General features: G+C 37.9%; 3 protein-coding genes across 6 annotated transcripts in view; 1 reads left to right on the top strand and 2 right to left on the bottom strand.

Moving 5' to 3' along the window:
• Window positions 1-3,846, top strand: part of LOC133519917 (elongation of very long chain fatty acids protein AAEL008004-like) — a 43,082-nt gene extending 39,236 nt beyond the window's left edge. For all 3 annotated transcript variants that reach the window (XM_061854121.1, XM_061854119.1, XM_061854120.1), the window contains 2 exons: window positions 1,787-1,951; window positions 2,861-3,846. In XM_061854121.1, the coding sequence (XP_061710105.1) occupies window positions 1,787-1,951; window positions 2,861-2,995 (300 nt within the window). In that variant the 3' untranslated portion in view covers window positions 2,996-3,846. The remainder of the gene's footprint in view (window positions 1-1,786; window positions 1,952-2,860) is intronic.
• Window positions 3,847-5,157: 1,311 nt separating this feature from the next.
• On the bottom strand, window positions 5,158-14,090 carry LOC133519916 (formylglycine-generating enzyme-like). Its single transcript, XM_061854117.1, has 4 exons — window positions 13,349-14,090; window positions 12,262-12,433; window positions 7,097-7,256; window positions 5,158-6,273 (listed from the first exon to the last, which is right to left on the bottom strand). The coding sequence occupies exons 1-4, from the start codon at window positions 13,869-13,871 to the stop codon at window positions 6,133-6,135; spliced, it is 996 nt and encodes a 331-aa protein (XP_061710101.1). The 5' UTR covers window positions 13,872-14,090; the 3' UTR covers window positions 5,158-6,132.
• Window positions 14,091-16,164: 2,074 nt separating this feature from the next.
• On the bottom strand, window positions 16,165-20,341 carry LOC133519915 (traB domain-containing protein-like). Of its 2 annotated transcripts, XM_061854116.1 has the most exons (9): window positions 20,015-20,339; window positions 19,518-19,672; window positions 19,269-19,393; window positions 18,905-19,031; window positions 18,412-18,557; window positions 17,832-17,989; window positions 17,311-17,416; window positions 16,633-16,737; window positions 16,165-16,365 (listed from the first exon to the last, which is right to left on the bottom strand). In XM_061854116.1, the coding sequence occupies exons 1-8, from the start codon at window positions 20,106-20,108 to the stop codon at window positions 16,731-16,733; spliced, it is 918 nt and encodes a 305-aa protein (XP_061710100.1). In that variant the 5' UTR covers window positions 20,109-20,339; the 3' UTR covers window positions 16,165-16,365; window positions 16,633-16,730. The 2 variants fall into 2 exon arrangements, with proteins under 2 accessions (XP_061710100.1, XP_061710099.1); XM_061854115.1 differs by lacking the exon at window positions 16,633-16,737 and having other exon boundaries at window positions 20,015-20,341.
• Between the last annotated feature and the right edge of the window lie 1,116 nt (window positions 20,342-21,457).

Here is a 21,457-nt window from a genome sequence, read left to right as displayed (position 1 = left end):
CTAAATTGGTTCAACAGTTCAGGGGGTAATCGTCAAGTGTAGCCAGGAGATAATAACGATTACACCCTGTATACTTCAGAATAGTGTCCGAAATATAATACCATAAATTTATTCTGCATCCCCGATTTATACGAAATTAATACCAAACTTGGCGTAGTAGCTTAAATGATATAGATATCAAGATAAAGTCAAGAGCCCCCCCCCCCCCCCCCCCCCTTAAAAATTAGGTACATTAAAAATCTTGATGGCCCCACTTCTTAAATCCCAAAGACCCATCCTGACAAAGGAAATATTTTGATCACGAAACGCCGTATACAAGCTACAGGTAGGAATGTATTTGTTAGGTAAATTTTTCCGTTCGATTTTAAAACATAATAAACAAATATTTCCTACACAATTGATTTCAAATTCAGCTGTATTTTTCTTGTATATTGCGCTACAGGAGGCGGTCTTAGAAACGTAACATCAGCATCGCTTTAATGATTCTTATCTATTACAAGTATATATATTTCCACCATCTTTATAGATTCCTTCCTGAGTACCTAGTACCTACTTTGACCAAAAACGTGTGACCGAAAGAGACATTAAACTACAGGATCGCATCTCGTTTTGATTAAGGGAGCAATGACGCCATTAGAAAACAATGCCAACATTACAATAAGTCAATATACTGTAACTAAAGCGAGTGACATACAGTCCTAGTTTGGTCCTCTCTTTCCCCTTAGGTCGCATGGTCCGACTGACTAGTCCGATCAATCGGAATACGAATATATTTTTTTCCCGCTGGCTCGATTGATCGGAATATAAGGACTTCTCTAATTCTCGTAGTCCTACTATCGGAGTAACGGGATTTTAAAAGTTCGTCTAGTTCGATCGATCGAACCACGAGACCTTGAAAAATCCTCTTAATCCGATCACACAACTTTTATTTTTCCTGTTAGTCCGACCGATATTTTTTGGTTAATTTTGTACTCTACCAACATCTGGTTTTTAACACTTTTCTGGTAACAAAAGTGTTTTCTTACTTTCGACGTGATCCTGGGTAGGAATGGAGTCGATTGGCATCAAAAACAACAACAAAATGACCTTTTTCTCGCACCCTGTATGTTTTACCGGAAATCTGTTACCGCCAATTTTCATCAATTTGAAATCGAGGGATGGTCTCTTAAGGCCATTTTTACCTAGCAGCACGGGATCTGGTAGCTACCCTTACTGACCCAAAATCTAATTCCACCCTGTAGGTATATTCTTAACCCAAATTTTATTTTAATTTAAAATCTTACATATTTATCAGAGAACATATAGAAAACTTATCAATTGCCAGTGTCTAGTAGTGAGTTAAGATGAGATAACGTTTATGTGTCATTAGCCGGACTTAGCAATAATATCAAGTCTACAGTTATGTCCGATCAATCGATCCAACAGGAAGAAAACACGACCTCGTGGTTCGGTCGATCGAACTAGACGAACTTTTAAAATCCCGTTACTCCGATAGTAGGACTACGAGAATTAGAGAAGTCCTTATACTCCGATCAATCGAGCCAGCGGGAAAAAAATATATTCGTATTCCGATTGATCGGACTAGCCAGTCGGACCATGCGACCTAAGGGTCTCTTTCGGACCGTTTTGTCTAGTCGCCTATGATCAACTATCTTGCTCGGTGACAAGGGTCAATATTTATGATTAGCAAAAAAGTCACAGTACTATCCCATACCCATAGCACAAGCTTTATAGATTTCCTCATATATTTTATTGCCAGGAACTGATTAAAGTTGTTCGTTTCCAGCTCCAGTTCATAGGCATCATGGTGCACGCGTTCCAGCTGCTGTTCATCGAGTGCGACTACCCTCGCGCATTCGTGTGGTGGATCGGCATGCACGCGGTCATGTTCTTCTTCCTGTTCAAGGACTTCTACAACCAGTCCTACGGCAATCGCAAACCTAAGCAAAAGGTAAGGCAGCATTAACTGTCGTTGTTGCGCGATTTATTTTTTAACTGGGAAATGCAACAGATAGTGAAAGGAGCTAAAAATAGAAAATAATAACACACAAAAACACATACGCCTAGTTCTTTACGAATAAGTGAAGGTCACGGTTAAGTAATTGCCCTTTGTCGATATGATATTTTATTCAGGCCACATAAGGCAGTTAATAATGACTAAACCAAATTCAACGACAAAACATCATATTATCATATAGGACTGGATTTTACGACGCAGCTATCATTAGCACCCTCTTGCGGCATGAATTAGTTTGTGTTATTGAAGTATGTTTTTCCGGGTTATTCCCACTAGTTACCACCAAGTTGTTACCAGTAGTAACTACTGGGAATTTTTTTTCCACCTTTTTAAGTGTAACGTTACCTATGAAACCTTGATCTTTTGTCAAGGACGCTTACGCCATATTGCATCGCGCAGCGTTGTATTTATATAGGAGCATCGTTGATAATGGCGTAAGTGCCATCGACAATAAAGTCCCTTTTAATAAATAACGTCACAATTATACGAATGAACAAACAAATCAGTCAAAGACCGATTTTTTTTATCACTTTTAAGGCAGTTTACTGAAACAGTAATCGATTTATTTAGTTATAATTAAATATTCATTCAAGCACTCTATATTTATACTGTTTTTATTAGTTACCACCAAAATTTGGATAGGATAGAATTAAATCCAAATTTTGGTGGTAACTACTGGGAAAAAAAAATCCCGCCTTTTACCAATGGTAACTACTGGGAAAAAAAATCCCCGTAGTTACCACCAAACCAAGTTGGTGGTAACAGGTGGGGAAAAAACCCAGTAGTTACCACTGGTAACAACTTGGTGGTAACTAGTGGGAATAACGCGTTTTTCCGTGCCAGGTGGCGGCCGGCGCGAACGGCTCGGCGCCGGCGACGGAGCTGGCGCCGCGCGCGCCGTACTCCAACGGCAGCCTCAAGAACGGGCTCCTGCTCGGGCCGCTGCGCGCGCGCACCGTGCTGCCGGCCGGCAACTGACGCGCCGCGCCGCCAAGAGCCCGGCGGCGGCTCCTAGTGTTAAATGTGATTTTTATCTAGTGTACATACGGTTAAGCGGTGTAAACGGTGTATATTTTATTCATAAGATAACGTTAAAGCTAGATTTGTGATCGCGTAAAGTTTTCTACATTACCCGACGGTCGCGCCGGGCCTCCGGCCGGGCCGCGTTTGCGTTTACGAAATGCTCGGTGCTTGCGTGAGGTCTGTGACGTTTCACCATATACGAATCGAGTACCTTGCCTATGTTAATTTTAAAGTAGCACTGGCGAAGCAAAAAAAAACAAGTTAATATTAAATTATGAAAACCTAGTTAAAATTTATTGAGATGGTATGATATGATAGATAAATTGATTTTATAAGAATTGATGTAGTTGCTATTGTTCAAATTTTATTATAATTGAAATCACACGTTGCACATATTTTTACATTTTATAATTTTGAGTACAAAAAATGTACTGTGTACGTCAAATGTTCAATGCAAATATAAGTTAATCGAAGCGTTGAAAAGGTTGTGTTGATTATTTATTGTTTTGTTTAATTTATGTTTTATTTAAGTTTACCAAAATTATTTGTACATAGGATCAAATTCGTAACGGGTTTTATAGTAGTACGTAGCTGTCAATGTTCTTCCTTTGATATTTTATTAGTCTTCCGTTTTGTTTTGTACTTACACCAAATTATCAGGTGCTCTTTGGTTCTCTGACAAACCGTGTTATCAGCTGGAAACAAACTCGCCATGTTAGTAAAATTAAATCATGTATGGAATCAGATTTACCTGTTATTGTTTTTTTTATACAAAGAAATTGCAAATAAACTGTAAGTGAAACTAATATATTGTTTCCATGTATTATCCCCAAACACATTATCTATTAAAAAAACTACATCGGGCGACAAACTAATGCCTTTCTTACGTAATTTGGTCGGGTTATTTGTTACCCACCGTAAACCATACTAAAATGTACCGTGGAAAATAAAAAAAGCGGCCAAGTGCGAGTCGGACTCGCCCATGAAGGGTTCCGTACCATTTATGACGTATTAAAAAAAACTACTTACTAGATCTCGTTTAAACCAATTTTCGGTGGAAGTTTGCATGGTAATGTATATCATATATTTTTTTAGATTTTTTTTCTGTAATTTTTGAAGTTGCAGGGGGGGGGGACACATTTTTTCACTTTGGAAGTGTCTCTCGCGCAAACTATTCAGTTTAGAAAAAAATTATATTAGAAACCTGAATATCATTTTTGAAGACCTATCCATAGATACCCCACACGTATGGGTTTGATGAAAAAAGTTTTTTTGAGTTTCCTTTCTAAGTATGGGGAACCCCCAAAATTAATTGTTTTTTTTTTGTTCTATTTTTGTGTAAAAATCTTATTGCGGTTCATAGAATACATCTACTTACCAAGTTTGAACAGTATAGCCAAAGAGTTCATATAATATAATTAATTCGTACGTAAGCGTGATAGGGAGTGTCCGCGCCGCTGCGCACAACGTCATCAGACGAGCGTGGGGGTGAGGAACCCCGCCAAGCCGCCACCAGCCACCGGCGCAGCCGACGCTCTTTCTATTTTCGCCACAGGTCGCCGGACCGAACACACGCGGCCGCGATCCTTATTTTCTATACAATTTTTATACTATGTAATACATAGTTATTAAAGGCTAAGTCCTAAACTAAAGGCTTCTTTTCTTCATTTATTAACCTTATGTGCGCTCGCACATAATACGTTAATAGCTCTTATAGTTTCGGAAAAAAGTGGCTGTAACATAAACGGACAGACAGACGGACATGACGAATCTATAAGGGTTCCGTTTTTTGCCATTTGGCTACGGAACCCTAAAAATAAAACTTGTGACAAGGACAAACAATAATAACGCTTTCTCTGCTACTCCTGCTGAAAGATACATAAGACTAGCCCGTTTATCAGTTCCCCCATCCATGCCCAATCCATAGTATATAGATTCATGGGCCAACCCCATTTATTCAACATTCGTTCCATTCGTCACTCCCAAAGGCGGTCTTCACACTGACACTGCAACCGGATGTGGCCGAATTGTGGCACGATTACTACCTAATAGCCGCCTAAATTACAAAAACACTTGACCTTTGGTCATAAACTAAAGGCTTGTTAATAAAAGACAAATCAAAGTTAACATTATATTTTGGTATAAAAGTAAGTACGCCTACTGATAATATCAAAATAATTACAATCCTTGGCGATTTGTAACATATCTTTGCTAAAGGAATAGCAGGCGTAGTAGTACATTAATAAATAAATAATTGGATAGGTTATACACACATATAGTGAAAGTATACTGGATGTATTACTTATAAGTATAATTGCTAACGTTATTGATTTAGGTAGGTCCCTAATATATTTATTTGATCGACAAAATACTTGGAAGACTTTGTATATAAGTATATCATAGTATACAGTTTTTATGTTTAAGTAATAATGTGACAAATAAAATTATATAACAGTTATTATATAATTTTATCCGTTACGGACTTAAGGCAATTTCGATAGTTATCGAAATTGCCTTAAGTCCCCGCAAAATTGTGACAGAATTTGTTCCATAACAAAACTTCCTAAAAAAATCTAAAATTAGCGTACATACGACGAGGTCTATTAAAAGAAACAATGACCTAGGTTCTTGCGAGGTTTGTAACTTTGTAAAAGTCACCTAAAGGCGGAAACCACTACAACGAAGTGGGTCGATTTTCATTATGATACATAGCGACTTCAAAACATGCGTAAGCATGGCCGTGCGCTGCAGTGGGCATCTGCCTTTATCAGTTGATAGCGAAATAAATATCTAAACTCAAAAGGGATATTGATTTACTGTATAAACTTTCAAAACAGACTATCAATATGAATTTACTACATTAATATATAATTTTACAGTAGAGCTAAAACACTGTTTCACTGTTCACACCAATTTACGATTATATGGGGCATGTTTTAAGGTAGAGACTACCAATACCTACACCACTAAACCCATTCTTAGGTTATTCCAGAAAGTTAACCCTCAGAACGCCACGCCTAATATAAATAACATTTAAGTTAGTCTTAGACTGTAACCGTGGGCATCTATGGCCGTCTTTCGCGATCAAGGAATTAAACTGACTTTGCACAGCGGAATCCCAAATTTCCCGCTGAACTGTCCTCAGTGTTGTGAGATCGCGCAGAGCACCTGTAGCGGTAGCAGTATGAGCGATGGCATAAGTATGAACCACCTTTTTTCACCTTTTCCTTTGGCTGAAAATAAATATAAAATCCTTACATCCAGGGTACAGAAAATCTAGGTGTTTAGCACTTTTTATTCTTTGAGTTTAGCACCAACATTATCATAAGGGCGAGATATGCTTGTATTCATATTGACAAGGCGTCCTTATGGGAAGCGACATAGTGGGACGTTTTGCCGGCCGCGCTCACATATAGAGGGTATTATTGCAATGTTCTGCCGCCAGAGTACAGCACTAGCACTTATTGTAAACCATAGAGTAATATATACTTACTATTATGCCTTAAACAGTTTTTTTACAACTTTTCACTATGACATTGATGATGATGCATCAAGTCAGTTGTTTGTTTACAAAGCCTATCGCGAAATGGGAAAATGGACATTTCGTTATCTGCTTCTTTATCGCTCGAATATGCAAGTGTGATAGAAAGGCAGATAACGAAATTTCGAATTTTGTGTTTCATGGTAGGCCCTCAGTTTGTGCTAGTAGCGCTCTCTACGCAGTTTTGGGTAATATTCCCTGTTGTATATTATATATTTCTATATTTGGGGGACACCCATTAATTCTAGCCCAAAATATCCGATGTTGACAACTAACCTGTAGGTTCATTTAAGTAATTAGATACATTACCAAAATGATATCTGAACAGTTGTAATCTAAGAGGGCTTTTACTTTAGTGGACTATTCCAGATATTAAGGTAAGTATAATTTATATATCTAAAAACTAGACATGGCACCACTAAGCAGGTATGGGCGATACCCTTACAGAAATTTGGAATTATGCGCCTTTTTCTACTGACAGATTTGTATGCTAAATTATATACATTCATACTTACAGCATCTTTAGTCCAGGAGTCTTCAGTCCACTCCCACACATTCCCAGCCATATTGTGAAGACCAAAACCATTTTGCTCAAACATGTTCACAGGATTGGTGCCAATATAACCATCCTTTGCAGAGTTGTGATTGGGAAAGGTTCCTTGCCATATGTTTGCCCTGATAAATATATAACGAAATATAATATAAATAACTATAAAACCCAAAACCCACATAAGGGGGGCAAGCTGGACTTGTGAAGTTTTTGATTGAATTTTCTATTAAGCTATTTTTATGTACAGTGTGGACCCCCCGCCTATTGTCAAACCCCGTTATCAATGTTGCAGTTCAGTATCATGGGCGTTTACTAATTCAACATTTAGGGTATGGAATTAGTTATAATTATAAGTATAATTTTGACATTAAAAAAAAGATTATGCGAAGTTGGGGACTGGTAGCGAAATTAGTGTTTTTTTTACGTTAAAACCATATGTACGCAGCTTTATTTATTGTAAATTCAATGGAAATGAATGAATGGAATGGATAATTTTATGTTTATAAGCGGTGGTGGCCGAGTGGATATGACGTCCGACTTTCAATCCGGAGGTCGTGGGTTCAAATCCTGGCTCGTACCAATGAGTTTTTCGGAACTTATGTACGAAATGTCATTTGATATTTACCACTAGCTTTTCGGTGAAGGAAAACATCGTGAGGAAACCTGCACACATCTGCGAAGAAATTCTAAGGTGTATGTGAAGTCCCCAATCCGCATTGGGCTAGCGTGGGGACCATAGCCCGAGCCCTCTTGCACATGAGAGGAGGCCTGTGCCCGGGTAAGTAATAGAACGTATACAAACCTATAATATATCACTCTGAATGTATAAATTCAATTTGTATAATTTTGATCGGAATAACATTCAATTGCAATAACATGCAATATGTATAACAACGAATTCTATAATTGTAAATTGTATAATAAACACTACATATATCATTGTTTACGATAACATTAGAAAGGTATAACGTTGAAATAATATAACATACAAAACAAATATCATACATTAAAAATACCGAACCACTACCGAAATTACATTATTTAAATATATTTTTGTGTGTTAGTTAATGAACAGATACAGTTTTTAAATTATTATGAAATGAGCAATGTATTTGAAACATCTATACTATGCGAATTTATATTTTAACGTAGTTTGCTCCGTATTTATCTATTACAGATTGCAGCTTTTTTCTGTGGTAATTCTGGTGCTAATTTCTTTATCTAGAGGGTCACAGTTCTAACCTAACCTAACCCACTTTTCTGTTAACAGTTTCTTTTTCCGAAGCCTCAGAGTTCTAACCTACGAGGGCGGGATGATAAGTAACTGGCCTTAGCTATTTAAAAAGTTTGAATTTAAAAATAAACTAGCGTAATTTAAGCTTCGTGTCTCTGGCTATCTGTGTTCGAAATTTAAATTTGATGGCTTAAATATTTTATCGATTTTCTGTTATTTGAAAATATATTGTGACGATTGTTTTCAAAATGGATAAAATTGAACAAAGAGCGGTGATAAAGTTTCTTTACATGAAGGGTATGAAGGGGATAGGTATTTATGAAGAGTTAAAGAATGTTTTAGGTGAATGTGCTCTTTCTCACGCCACAGTAAAAAACTGGGTGGCTGAATTTAAACGAGGCCGTACAAGTGTCCAAGATGAAGCCCGCTCTGGACGTCCAAAAAGTGCCACAACTCCGGAAATGGTCTCCAAAGTGCACGATATGGTTTTGGCAGATCGACGATTGAAGTTATCAGAAATAGCTGACACTACAGGGATATCAAAGGAACGCGGGTACATCATATTCTAAGTGAAGAATTAAATATGAAAAAGTTATCCGCCCGTTGGGTGCCGCGATTGCTTACGCACGATCAAAAAAGAATCCGCGTGCAAAATTCGGAAGAATGTTTGGATCGTTTTCAGAAAAATAAAGCTGATTTTTTGCGTCGATTTGTAACAACAGATGAAACATGGGTTCACCACTACACGCCAGAATCAAAAATTTAATCAAAACAGTGGACTGAATCTGGATGTTCGGGTCCCAAAAAAGCTATGGCTGTAAAGTCGGCTGGAAAAGTTATGGCTTCCGTCTTTTGGGATGCTAGTGGAATTTTGATGATAGACTACCTTCCCAAAGGTAAAACTATTAATGGGGAATACTATGCTAATCTTTTAGATAAGCTTCATCAATGCATTCATCAAAAACGACCAGGCTTAGCAAAAAAAAAATCATCTTCCATCAAGACAACGCTAGGGTTCACACATGTGTTAAAGCCATGGCAAAAATCGGCGAATTAAAGTATGATTTGCTGCCCCATCCACCTTATTCGCCTGATCTGGCACCATCCGACTTCCACCTGTTCCCGAAGCTTAAAACTTTTTTGGGTGGACAGAAATTTGCCACTAATGATGCCGTCATAGCCGCTGTGGAGGAGTATTTTGCAGGCCTCGAAAAGAATCATTTTATGGAGGGCATCGCAGCTTTAGAGCGAAGATGGAATAAGTGCATAGAGCTAGGTGGAGACTATGTCGAAAAATAAAATTAGTTTTAACACCGAAATTCAAGTATTTTCTACTTAGGCCAGTTACTTATCATCCCACCCTCGTAACCTGCTACCTATTCTGGAAACAATTTATTTATCTAGGGGGTCACAGTTCTAACCTAACCTAACCCACTTTTAGCAGTTTTTTTTCTAGTAGTGTGTTCTATGAGGTTTGAAATTCTAGGTCATCCTACTAATTTTACTACTTAATTACGAGTATATAAGATGATATTTATATTTTAATATGTATATATTATGACAGTTATATGAAATGAGCTTAACTTATATGTATATTATACCAAACAGCCATATGTATGTCGTATGTTATATTATATTTATGTTATACTAATTGAAAGTATACGTTTACTTTATTATACATAAGATTAGTATACATTTTTAACGTTTGTAAACTGAAATTATTCCAAAAGTGCGTATATATTATAGGACGCACCCCCTGTGCCCAGCAGTGGGACGTATATAGGCTGAATTATTATTATTATTTGTCTGTCTTACCATATCTCGGGACCATGGGGTCCCGGACCTTTGGGAGGCATGCGTGGGGCCGAAGCCAACAGCGCAGAGGCCCTTTAAGACAAATTAATCTAAAAGCAAGGGATACACGTGGCGGATACCATCCCCGAGCGCACAACATGATACATCCGGAGATGGTCCCCGCCAGGTGCAAAGACTATTGCAGTGCAGCACTTTTGTGCTGCGATGGGATCTAAGGTCATAAGGCTATTGATTTGAAAGTTGGATGGACTGGATAATGGGCTATGGGAGGAGACTAACGGACACCTGCCGTGACAATCAGTCTCGGAATTGTTTAAGACAGGTGGTGACTCGCCAACTCATTGAGTGGGCCCCACAACGGCCGCACGCACAGTGCGACAATAGGGCAACACTTTGGAGCGGCTGTGAGGTTGTCGAGAGGTGAGTCTGCGGCAGCCAGATCCCGGTAATCCGTTCAGCAGGCCGACGGCGTTATGACATTTTACACTTCCAACCTGGAGCATAGGTCCCGCTCTTGCGACTCCACTCTGGCCGGCCGGTGAAGGCAAGCGCAGAGGCGAGGGCCAAATAAAAGGACCCTCTGGAATAGGGGTCCGCGGTGTCGCCACTCACCGTCAGCTCGCCACAAGCTGCCCCCGCGGGTTTATTATTATTATTATTAATTTACTTGGGCGAAGTTGGGCACTAACGGTGAAGTTAGGGTTCCCTACGGTAGATATTTATTCGTCCCCTAATTTTCAATGAATTGCAACATTGATAAGTATGTTTCATAATTGTGTACCATTTAGCAAATACATGAGTTCTAAATTAGTACATTACTCACTAGAAAGAATACAGTTTGCTAGATCAGTGGTTCCCAAAGTTGACTGGGCTCCAACCCATCTAACAAAAACTGCCAAATTTGAGACCCACCTCTTGGCTGTCTTAACTACGGGACTTGGTCGGAATGTCGTCTTGTTTTAGGGCCCACTCAATATTCACTTCAACCCACCTATGGGTTGCAACCCATAGTTTGGGAAATGCTGTGCTAGATTAACAATTAAATTAATAACAACAAATCAGCCTGGGCCTACCACAATAAAACTGTTATGATCAACTACCTAAAAATTGCGTTTAACGCGCGACTATAATCAACAGCAATTCATGACAAACTAGTCAATGCATACAGAAGTGGTTAAAATTGCAACTTTCTCATCTTCATTGGCCAAATTGATATTTAAACAAGTGCGAGTCGGACTCGCCCATGAAGGGTTCCGAACCATTTAAGACATATTAAAAAAAAACTACTTACTAGATCTCGTTCAAACCAATTTTCGATGGAAGTTTGCATGGTAATGTATATCATATATTTTTTTTAGTTTTATCATTCTGTTAATTTAGAAGTTACAAGGGGGGGGGGGGACACACATTTTACCACTTTGGAAGAGTCTCTCGCGCAAACTATTCAGTTTAGAAAAAAATTATATTAGAAACCTCAATAACATTTTTGAAGATCTATCCATAGATACCCCACACGTATCGGTTTGAGGAAAAAAATTTTTTTTATTTTTTATGACGTATTAAAAAAAACTACTTACTAGATCTCGTTCAAACCAATTTCCGGTAGAAGTTTGCATGGTAATGAACATCATATATTTTTTTTAGTTTTATCATTCTCTTATTTTAGAAGTTACAGGGGGGGGGGGACACACATTTTACCACTTTGGAAGTGTCTCTCGCGCAAACTATTCAGTTTAGAAAAAAATGATATTAGAAACATCAATATCATTTCTGAAGACCTATCCATAGATACCCCACACATATGGGTTTAATGAAAAACAAATTTTTGAGTTCCAGTTCTAAGTATGGGGAACCCCCAAAATTTATTGTTTTTTTTTTTCTATTTTTATGTAAAAATCTTAATGCGGTTCATATAATACATCTACTTACCAAGTTTGAACAGTATAGTTCTTATAGTTTCGGAAAAAAGTGGCTGTGACATAAACGGACAGACAGACGGACATGACGAATCTATAAGGGTTCCGTTTTTTGCCATTTGGCTATGGAACCCTAAAAACCTTGCTTGTACTTGTACCACTTACATATGTGTTCTATCAGGAAACAGCTTGTCTCCCCAGGGGTACTTGGTCCCATGCTTTCCACCGCGGCAGGCAGCCTCCCACTCCCCCTCAGTAGGCAGGCGAGCCCCTCTCCACTTGCAGTATGCTTGAGCATCTCTCCAGGACACATGGATCACAGGATGATCCATTGAATCTGTAATTGGAAAGTACAGTGCTATGACAATTTTAATTTATTAGTCTTATCCTCTAGCAACCTAGAAAGATCAACATATTCTATGACTATTACTATATATTGACGACCGGTCTGGTCTCGTGGGTAATGACCCTGCCTATGAAGCTGATGGTCATTTATTTGTGTGATGAGCATAGATATTTGTCCCTGAGTCATGGGTGTTTTCTATGTATTTAAGTATTTATAAATATTTATATATTATATATAATGTTGTCTAAATACCCTCAACACAAGCCATATTGAGCTTACTGTGGGAATTGGTCAATTTATTTATTATTATTAATTAATCAGGCTGGCAGTTGAAACAACTGATAGTTGCCTGTATCTGAGTGATCTTCACTTAATATGTATTCTTTGCACTGGTTCAGTATTTGTCTAGTCTGTTCTTAAACTGATTGACATTTAGTGCAATAGTATTTGTGTAATATTGTCCTATAATATTTATTTATTTATTACTTCTGTTAAGGTTAACTTAGGGTAAATCGTGAATGACGAATAAATAAAATAGCCTTTATTTACAGGACAAAGAACAGTAGGAACTATCTCATTATCTCCTATCTTTTGTATTCTTTGCCTGCTTGCCCTTCGGCAAATGCCTCCTCCAACCTTCTCCACTCTATCCGATCTATTGCCACTCTGCTCCAGGTACGGCCAGCTACCTGCGCAATGTCTCATTAGAGGTCTCTTTGCTCCTCTCTCTCCCACTCTTGGGATCAATTCTGTTTTATGAGAATAGAATTCATTTTTAGTATAAGGTGGCTAGTTATTAAAGAGTGTCCAGTAATTGATTTACCTTACAGCAACAAGAAACAGTTAAATGTATACAAATTAGCAAAAACATAACAGAACTGTTAATTATTGAAGCATAGAAATTACCTTGAATATTAGAATCAGGGCCATAGGGATGCTTCCAATCGGCTCCATCAACTTTATACCACCATGGAGCTTGAGCCACTCTGAAGTCTTGTAATTTTTCTCTGAATGTTGCATTCAAAAACAATGTAAAAACAAAACTGTCCCCAAAAGTTTCAGCTTCAGTCTTATAATTTGTAGATGAAACAAATTTCATGAAATCCTTATTTGAGACTTCATATTTACCCATTAGGAATGTTTCTAACTTAACTATTCTTTGAGGTCCCTCATTATCAGCTTGGATCATTTCATCATCAGTCCCAAATTGGTATTCACCCGCAGGTACAGCCACCATGTCACTCAATGCGTCATCTTCAACATTAGAGTGATGTTCAAATGGACAATGATCGGCTTCCGATTGCTGCGTATGATCTAGGTATTTACTTTGAATGCCTCCTTGCGCCCGGTCAGCATTACATCCACATTTAGTGTTTTCATTGTAAACATACGCAATATTTAGCATACAAATAAGCAACACCCTAAACATAATTGTTGGAATTGAAACTGGCTATGTAAACAAAACTCTAAACATGATCGACAGCCAGATATATTACAAAAGGCATGATATATCTCGTAGTGAATAGAATATTGCACTTATAATTATAACAACATTATTTTATAAATTACAAGTAGTTTATTAAAATAATTAAAATAAATACAAATGAAACTTTTGACGCAAAGGGACAAATGTTACTGTCACTGTCACTGACTCACTGTCAAGTGTCAGAGTCAAATGTCACATTCGCGTGCAGACATGCCAGTCGCTTTTCGCGTGCGGTGGCGAGTCGAGCTGCGAGCCGAGCCACGAGACGCGTATGTAAGCCACAGATTGTAAGCCAAACCACAGACCATAGATACAGTTTATTTTAATCTCTATGGTGACTTTTAAGGGCTCCACAGACCTTGCAATAAATGGTTCCCGGCACTCAATGTATTAAGGTCTTTTCTTGAAGGTTTGAAGCTCGTATCGGTCCGGAAATACCGCAGGCAACAGTTCATTCCACGTAGTGATTATATGCTCTTTGCATTCCACAGCTTAGCTGTGCAAGGTAGGTTGCCCAATGTCGCATGGAGGTGGAGGGATGGATGGATCCTTTGTAAACGGTGGGCTTGTGGCTCGGCTCGTGTCCGGAGCGGTTTTTTGGGCTGGAGTCAAAGGGCTCGCGGGGGACACTTGCTGTTTATATTCCCGTTCGGCTTTTCATTCGGTTACAGACCTTATACCGTGCCGCTTGTGTTTAAAATTTATTAACTCGACAAGCTTAGGGGCTGTGGCCGAAACACGAGACGCAGACGAACCACGGGGCCCGAGGAGAGTGTGTACATTAGATCGAGGAACTTACGAGCTGTGACCGAGCCGAGACACGAGACGAGCCACGAGCCGCGAATGTACATAAATCCGCGGTCAAAGTGATCTCATTGCAGTGAGTTCCTAAAGGGTTCTACTGAGCTTGCAATAAATCTCATGCACTCGAAACACTGCGACATTTGATCAAAGAGTAAAGTAAGGCTAGGTTCACACGGCGTTAATATAATCGAATACCGTAGTGACAGCAAAATTTGTATGGCAACTTACAAAATGTGACAATCCAAATATAAAGGGACCTTATGGCTGATAAAGATAAAAAAAAAAGAATGTTGGACTTACAAATACAAAATTGTTTTTTATCCCGAAAAGTTTACCGCAGTGAGCAGAGAAATGTTTTGTTGCCTCGGCACGATCAAGAAAGCGGCATAAGTTATATGAAAGAGAATTTGAAATAGAGATGGATTGTCAAAATAAATTTTGTAGCCACAGTCAATTTACTGCCATCTTTCGACACATGATTAAAGCTTTTAGAACGCCATTTGACTTTGATCCTTATTTTTTCTCTGATATGACTTAAATTTGTTAACCCTTTTCCAGGCATAGTACGATTTATCGACTACATGCGCGCCATTAGAATTTTAACTTTAGCATTCCGATTTAAAGTTCAAATTAGATTACACTTTCAGGAAATGTTACTTGTCTTCAAATGAATCATCAAAGCTGGATTAAGCTCTTTAAGGACCTTTCAAAAAGGTTAGCAGAGATCACCGGCGACCGCTGAGCTGGCAGCTTCCTCGCTCAAAGAATTAGTCTTGCAATACAGCGAGGAAATGCTGCCAGTATCTACGGCACCATGCCGCAGGGGGATATTTTTTAGTATTTTATTTTAAGTTTAGTATTATTTATTTTTAGATTTAGGTTTTAAGTTTTATAGTGTATTCTACAAATTGTATAGTCATGTTACTCGAAATAAAAAGCTGGATTAATTGGAATATATTTGGATTTTTTGGGAAAACCTTGTAGATTGGTGCGGCCTGGAAAAGGGTTAAATATCAAAAAGGGGCACTATCTACTGGACAGGCGCGGATACAAGGGGGGGGGCATAGGGGCAATGGCCCCCCCCTAAAACCCTGGCTCTCACATTACTAAATTGAGTAAATTTTATTTTTTACCAAAAATATATGATTTTCTCAAAATGCCCCCCCCCCCCTAAGCCAAATCTTGTATCCGCGCCTGCTACTGGATCGTAGGCCAACAGTATGGCGGCATCTTTTCGAGCGAGGGAATGGAATAAGGATCAAAGTCAAATGGCGTTCTAAAAATTTTAATCGTCTGTCGAAAGATGGCAGTAAATTTACTGTGGCTACTAAATTTACTTTGACAATCCACCTCTATTTAAAATTCTCTGTGCCTCAATCTAGAGTCGACGATGATGGTACAAGTATGCGTTTTTCGATGAAAACTGCTCAAAAATTGTTTGTAATTATTTATTATATTTTTCTTAGCTTAAATAATTACAAATGCAATTTAATTTATTAAAAAATCAGTACAAACCTGCCTCAACGGAGCCTAGCCAAATATCAGTCTATAGAAGAATGAAAACACCAGAAAATAAACCGTATATTTGAGGCCATTCCAAAACAATACAGAATACAACGGAGGCTGTGGAATCCTGAAAAGATAAAAAATGTTATTGGTATTCTTCATGTCCCTATTAATAAAATCATACAACCTTATTCATTTAATTGAAAATATGGGCTGGCAAAGCTGCGTACCCTAATGCTTAGAAAGAAATAGGGGAAAATAAAAAAAGAGTTACTCTCTCGAGCGAAACTTGAACTCGCGACTCCGACATACCAGCGTAGCCTGACATTCCATTGATATGACAGATAATTATATAAGTAGTATTATTAAAACGTAAAAAAAAACTAATTCTCACCTTCATTATGAGATGGGTACCTTCTAGGTTAACATTTGTGTAACTCTGTTAGAAAATTTCGTAAAATAAATGTTTTTCGAGTTGTCTTTGAAATGGAATTATGTACTGAAAATAAGTAAACAAAATTAATCTCAGTCGTACAATCTTTGAAGCGTAGACGTAGGAAATTAGGATAAAAATAATTTTATTACAAATGACAGGAGCCAGGAAATAATGCTATTATTCTTTATGTTACGTGAATGTCACTATTAAGTATTTCATTGAATAAATGTGGCAAAGCATGTACGACCGTGATCCTACGATGAACTAAGATGACACCACGACCGTTTTACTAACTACAAAAACATGAAATGATGAGTGCCAAGATTTTCTATTTGAGGATGGGTATTTCCACCTGGTAACACAACTAACAAATTGAATTTTCCAGCCTTCAGATTCCCGCAGTCACACAGACATGTGAGTGCTAAAGACCTCTGATTGCAACAAATCGCATGCGATCTTAGATACATTGCCGGCTAAGTAGATTTAACAAATTTTATTGATCAATCAAATGCAATGCTATTTGTTACAAGGCGAATAGTGAACGCAGAAAAAATGGTAAGCTCACTATTCGCCTTTTCGCCTTGCAACTTATGCGAGTGTGCAAATGCAGAGTAGCTTTTAACATCGAAATCTCACCTAAGAAGTGGTATGATATCCTCCTGCCTCATATGGCCGTAGTATTTTATAATGCCATCAACATGCCCCATTCCTACGACGGCTAACACCCTTGGGTTTTTAGTAACTGTAAATTGAGAAGGTAACATTACGTAAGAGCCTGATGACAGACCATTGGAAGCATATTATATACGAATGAAGACCAAGACGGACAGTCTTGCTGAGGCTTTGCAAACGATTTTTTTTTTGTAGTAGCCTTTCCAGTTTTACAGGGGCACTAAACTATTTTTCACAAGTTAATTTTTTTTTTCAGGAAAAGTGGTCTAGTATAGGTCAGAACTCTTAGCCTTAATGCCCGTTTTGATTACGCTATTTCTAGGAACCTTCCTCATTCCTCAAATACCCTGCCTCTCCCTATCCCTCCCTGTACTCCTAAGTGCCCTAAGTCTTTTTACACCACCCTGTCCGACAAATTTGGTCCGAGAAATAGTCTAGTCTAAAATATGTCTATGGGAGAGGAAATAAGATATGTATTTACTCACCATTACGAACACATTCCTGTAACGAATAGGCTAGACACCGATCGCGTTCGTCTACGAACACATGAAATATCTTTTTGAAAGCTGGCACGTCCCGAGTGATCTCCTCAAACTGAGCTGCCACGAAGTCTTTATCTTTGTATTTTTCCAATGCGTGCTTGCTGTAAATATGTTCAAAATTATACACTATATACGGGTCACACGCTTATGTGTGACCCGTTTCATTGTTTCTATGCAGCTATGTTTACGCACACTGAGTCCAAACAGGCAACAATTACTAAATAACCATGATCTAACTAGACTGTTATTTCCAACCCCAATGAATGTACAATGTTTTCACAGAAGTTTGTTCTTTGATCGATTTCTCATGGTTGTCGTTGTTTTAGTTAGAAAAGGAAGTCAACTGGCCCATTGGTTATTACCCTGAGTACATCACTCGCCTGCGTAGGTATGGCGTAAGAAATGGAGAATGGAGATAAAGGGTTTTGTAGGTTCGCAAAAGCACTACCTATCTGCTGCTTTTTGTTATGTATTGAATTTATAAATCAAATAATAACGAGTCGGTACTTAAACAAATACATACTCTAACGGTTTCGATTGGCTTGATGACGTTAAATGATATAGCACTTGGCCGAGCTCAAATACGCTTAACGACTGAAATGCTCTGGCTATCGTTATTTGGATGGGTCTATCACCAAGATACAGTTTGCAACCTGGTATTTTCTGCATCTGAAAAGTTAAAGACGTCATGATATAAAAATTATTGTAGTAAGTAAGGTAGCAGCGTATGATATCCCTATAGGAAGCCGATGGATGAGCAGCGCGTGATCGGTTGTTTTAGCATCCTTAGGAGGAGCTTATTTAGATAAGCTAAAGCAGCGATAGTACCTAAAGGGTTTCAGTTTATACCCGCATGTAGGTATGCCTCGTCACGCATCCTTCCCAACCCAAGCCCTTTCGAAGGTTAGATAATTTACCGTACCTAAATTTCTAAGTAGGTACAAAAGAGATTATGATGGTGAAATACTTATATGTAATTATCGTTAATTAATAAAAAATGGTAAAAAGAGGTGTACTTCATGGTAGGCCCTGCGGAATTCGCCGCCTGGCGCCACACCCAGTTCCTTCGCTATATCAGCGTATGTCTTGAGCAACATGCCGTGCAGCATGCCGGACACAACGTTCTGCCCTTTCATGGCTTGTCTGCAGCAAAATAATTGTTATTACCTAAATTTTAAACTTCGGAAACACATGAAATATCTTTAAAGAATCTTAAGTTTTGCTATTGAATTTTGAACCTTATTTTGTACAAGATATTGTACCAACTAAAGGTAGTTAGGGGTCTCTACAATACCGACGTACTTTACCTACTATACTATTTACCTATAATTTCACGCCTAACTTTTAAGTTACGACGTAAAGTGCAGAATTGATACTTACTTCATTTTGGCTGCGTCGAATTTTTTGGCATCCTCTATGAACTTTTTCTCGTCTAGCTCCAATAACGAAACTCTTTGCCGGCATAATTCCACCAAAATTCCGTTCGGATTCAAAACTTTCACTATCTAAGCAAATAAAAATCCAATATTTTAAAATAAATAGCAAAAAGAACGATTAGTGGGCCACATTTTGAAGAGGGATAAACTACGTAGGTAAAACCTACAAGAGTCAAAAAATAATTTATTATACCTCGGATACATCCTCTACGGAATTTTTGCTAAAGTGCACGGTGCCGAGCAACACGACCGTCCCCTTTTCATCATTTTGCAACAGAGTCGCAGCGGACGGGAGTTTTAGGGAATCGTTGCTGAAGTTTCTGGTCAGTAATGAACTAGGGGCCAATGCTGTAACATGAATAAAGGGGTTTTTATATTGTCGGACAGGCCACATCACACGACCTTCTAAATGTGACTAAATATCATGATTTCAGTTCTCTTAATCTCGTTTAACCTCTTTTCAGCATAAGGCACGTTAGTAAGTAGGTATTGTTACACGTGACATTTTTAACAAACATTAGATAAAGTATCTTACCATTCTCACTTCTATAGGTACTCATCGCAAATCTTTATCACTATGTCTTGGTAAAAACTTTACAGAGCTATGTCCAGAATGAGTATGGCTTAAGATATTTGGCTCTAATTATTCAAATTACACACACATAACTACACACAACTTTGGTAACTTACATTGATTTTTTCGCAGAAGAATCTTAGTTAGCGACACATTTTCAGTCAAATGCCACCACAATTTGCCAGTGTGTGTCCATATTTGATACCGCATCTCATAATTGGTTAAAGAAATTAATTACACAATAATTTTGGCATGTTCTAAAAGGATAAGGAGTATATGTTATTTAGGACCTAAGATTCATTTTTAGTTTCATCCATACTTGTTAATTTTATACACCTAACGTCACTTGAATGTTATTCAAATGTCACGTTGATATTCATTTCGTATTTAAAAGCATTGTGCCTTAAATGTATGCCAGTAATCAATAGCAGAAAAGAGGGATGATGATACAAGAAATCGAATAAATTATTTTTAGTTTTATCGAAAAGGTGTCGTCGTTTTATAATTTTTATATGATCTTTATCACCTATTAGTTTCTGCGGCCACCTAAGGTCTCCGTCATCAAATCCACTTGATGTCATCAGCGCGAGATTAAGATATAATCTAGCTTAATTTAACAAAGCTGGCGTGAATGAAATGAATCAAATGGCCGTAACGTCAACTAAGTGAAAATCAGCTTAGGTGTGAAACTTTTAGCCTGTGACGCAAATTCAGAGTCATTTTTTACAATCTTTTATTTAGTTTCTCCGGTCTCGTTGACTGTATGTAATTAAATCTGGCTAGCTAAATGACTACTTTTCATTATTCGTTTGAGCTGAAACTTTACATTCTTATGTAAGTTGGGTGACCATGCAATATTAAAGCTAAATGACTACTTTTCATTATTCATTTGAGCTGAAACTTTACATTCTTATGTAAGTTGGGTGACCATGCAATATTAAAACTAAATGACTATTTTTCATTATTCGTTTGAGCTGTAACTTTACATTCTTATGTAAGTTGGGTGACCATGCAATATTAAAGCTAAATGACTACTTTTAATTATTCGTTTGAGCGGAAACTTTACATTCTTATGTAAGTTGGGTGACCATGCAATATTAAAGCTAAATGACTACTTTTCATTATTCGTTTGAGCTAAAACTTTACATTCTTATGTAAGTTGGGTGACCATGCAATATTATGGTACGGTCACGTCTGTAAATATCGATACGGACCAAGTGCCAAAAATATGTATACACTACCCTAATATATGGGCCATACGGTCGTGTATACATATTTTTGACACTTCGATCGTGTCGATGTTTTCAGACGTGACAGTACAGAAAGGATGTTAAGCACAAAATTATTTGCCATTTCCTATCTCTATCGCTCTTATAAAATTGCGATATAGCAATATGCAATAATTATATTGCAGTTCCGTTTGCGTAGTGGCAATGGCTGCTGCATCATAGGCGGCATATGGCGGGTCAATCTACGCCTTTGATCTACGCAATTCTTCGTGCGACGTTGCTGTTCGTTGGTATTTGTATCAAGTCAACTTTTTGATATGAAAATATGAT

The sequence above is a fragment of the Cydia pomonella genome, chromosome 7 (assembly GCF_033807575.1).
Source record: "Cydia pomonella isolate Wapato2018A chromosome 7, ilCydPomo1, whole genome shotgun sequence".
In the NCBI taxonomy this organism is placed as follows: domain Eukaryota; kingdom Metazoa; phylum Arthropoda; class Insecta; order Lepidoptera; family Tortricidae; genus Cydia; species Cydia pomonella.
The sequence above is the reverse complement of the archived record's forward strand: the minus strand, read 5'-3'. Positions and strand labels throughout refer to the sequence as shown.

Coding starts and splice junctions, on each gene's coding strand:
- LOC133519916 (XM_061854117.1), bottom strand. CDS start 13,871: ATGTTTAGGGTGTTGCTTATTTGTATGCTAAATATTGCGTATGTTTAC. Junction 7,257..12,261: donor TTTCCTGATAGAACACATAT/GTAAGTGGTACA, acceptor TATATTTATCAG/GGCAAACATATGGCAAGGAA. Junction 6,274..7,096: donor ACTCCTGGACTAAAGATGCT/GTAAGTATGAAT, acceptor ATTTATTTTCAG/CCAAAGGAAAAGGTGAAAAA.
- LOC133519915 (XM_061854115.1), bottom strand. CDS start 20,108: ATGCGGTATCAAATATGGACACACACTGGCAAATTGTGGTGGCATTTG. Junction 17,990..18,411: donor AGCCAATCGAAACCGTTAGA/GTATGTATTTGT, acceptor ACATATTTACAG/CAAGCACGCATTGGAAAAAT. Junction 16,366..17,310: donor GATATCATACCACTTCTTAG/GTGAGATTTCGA, acceptor TTATCTTTTCAG/GATTCCACAGCCTCCGTTGT.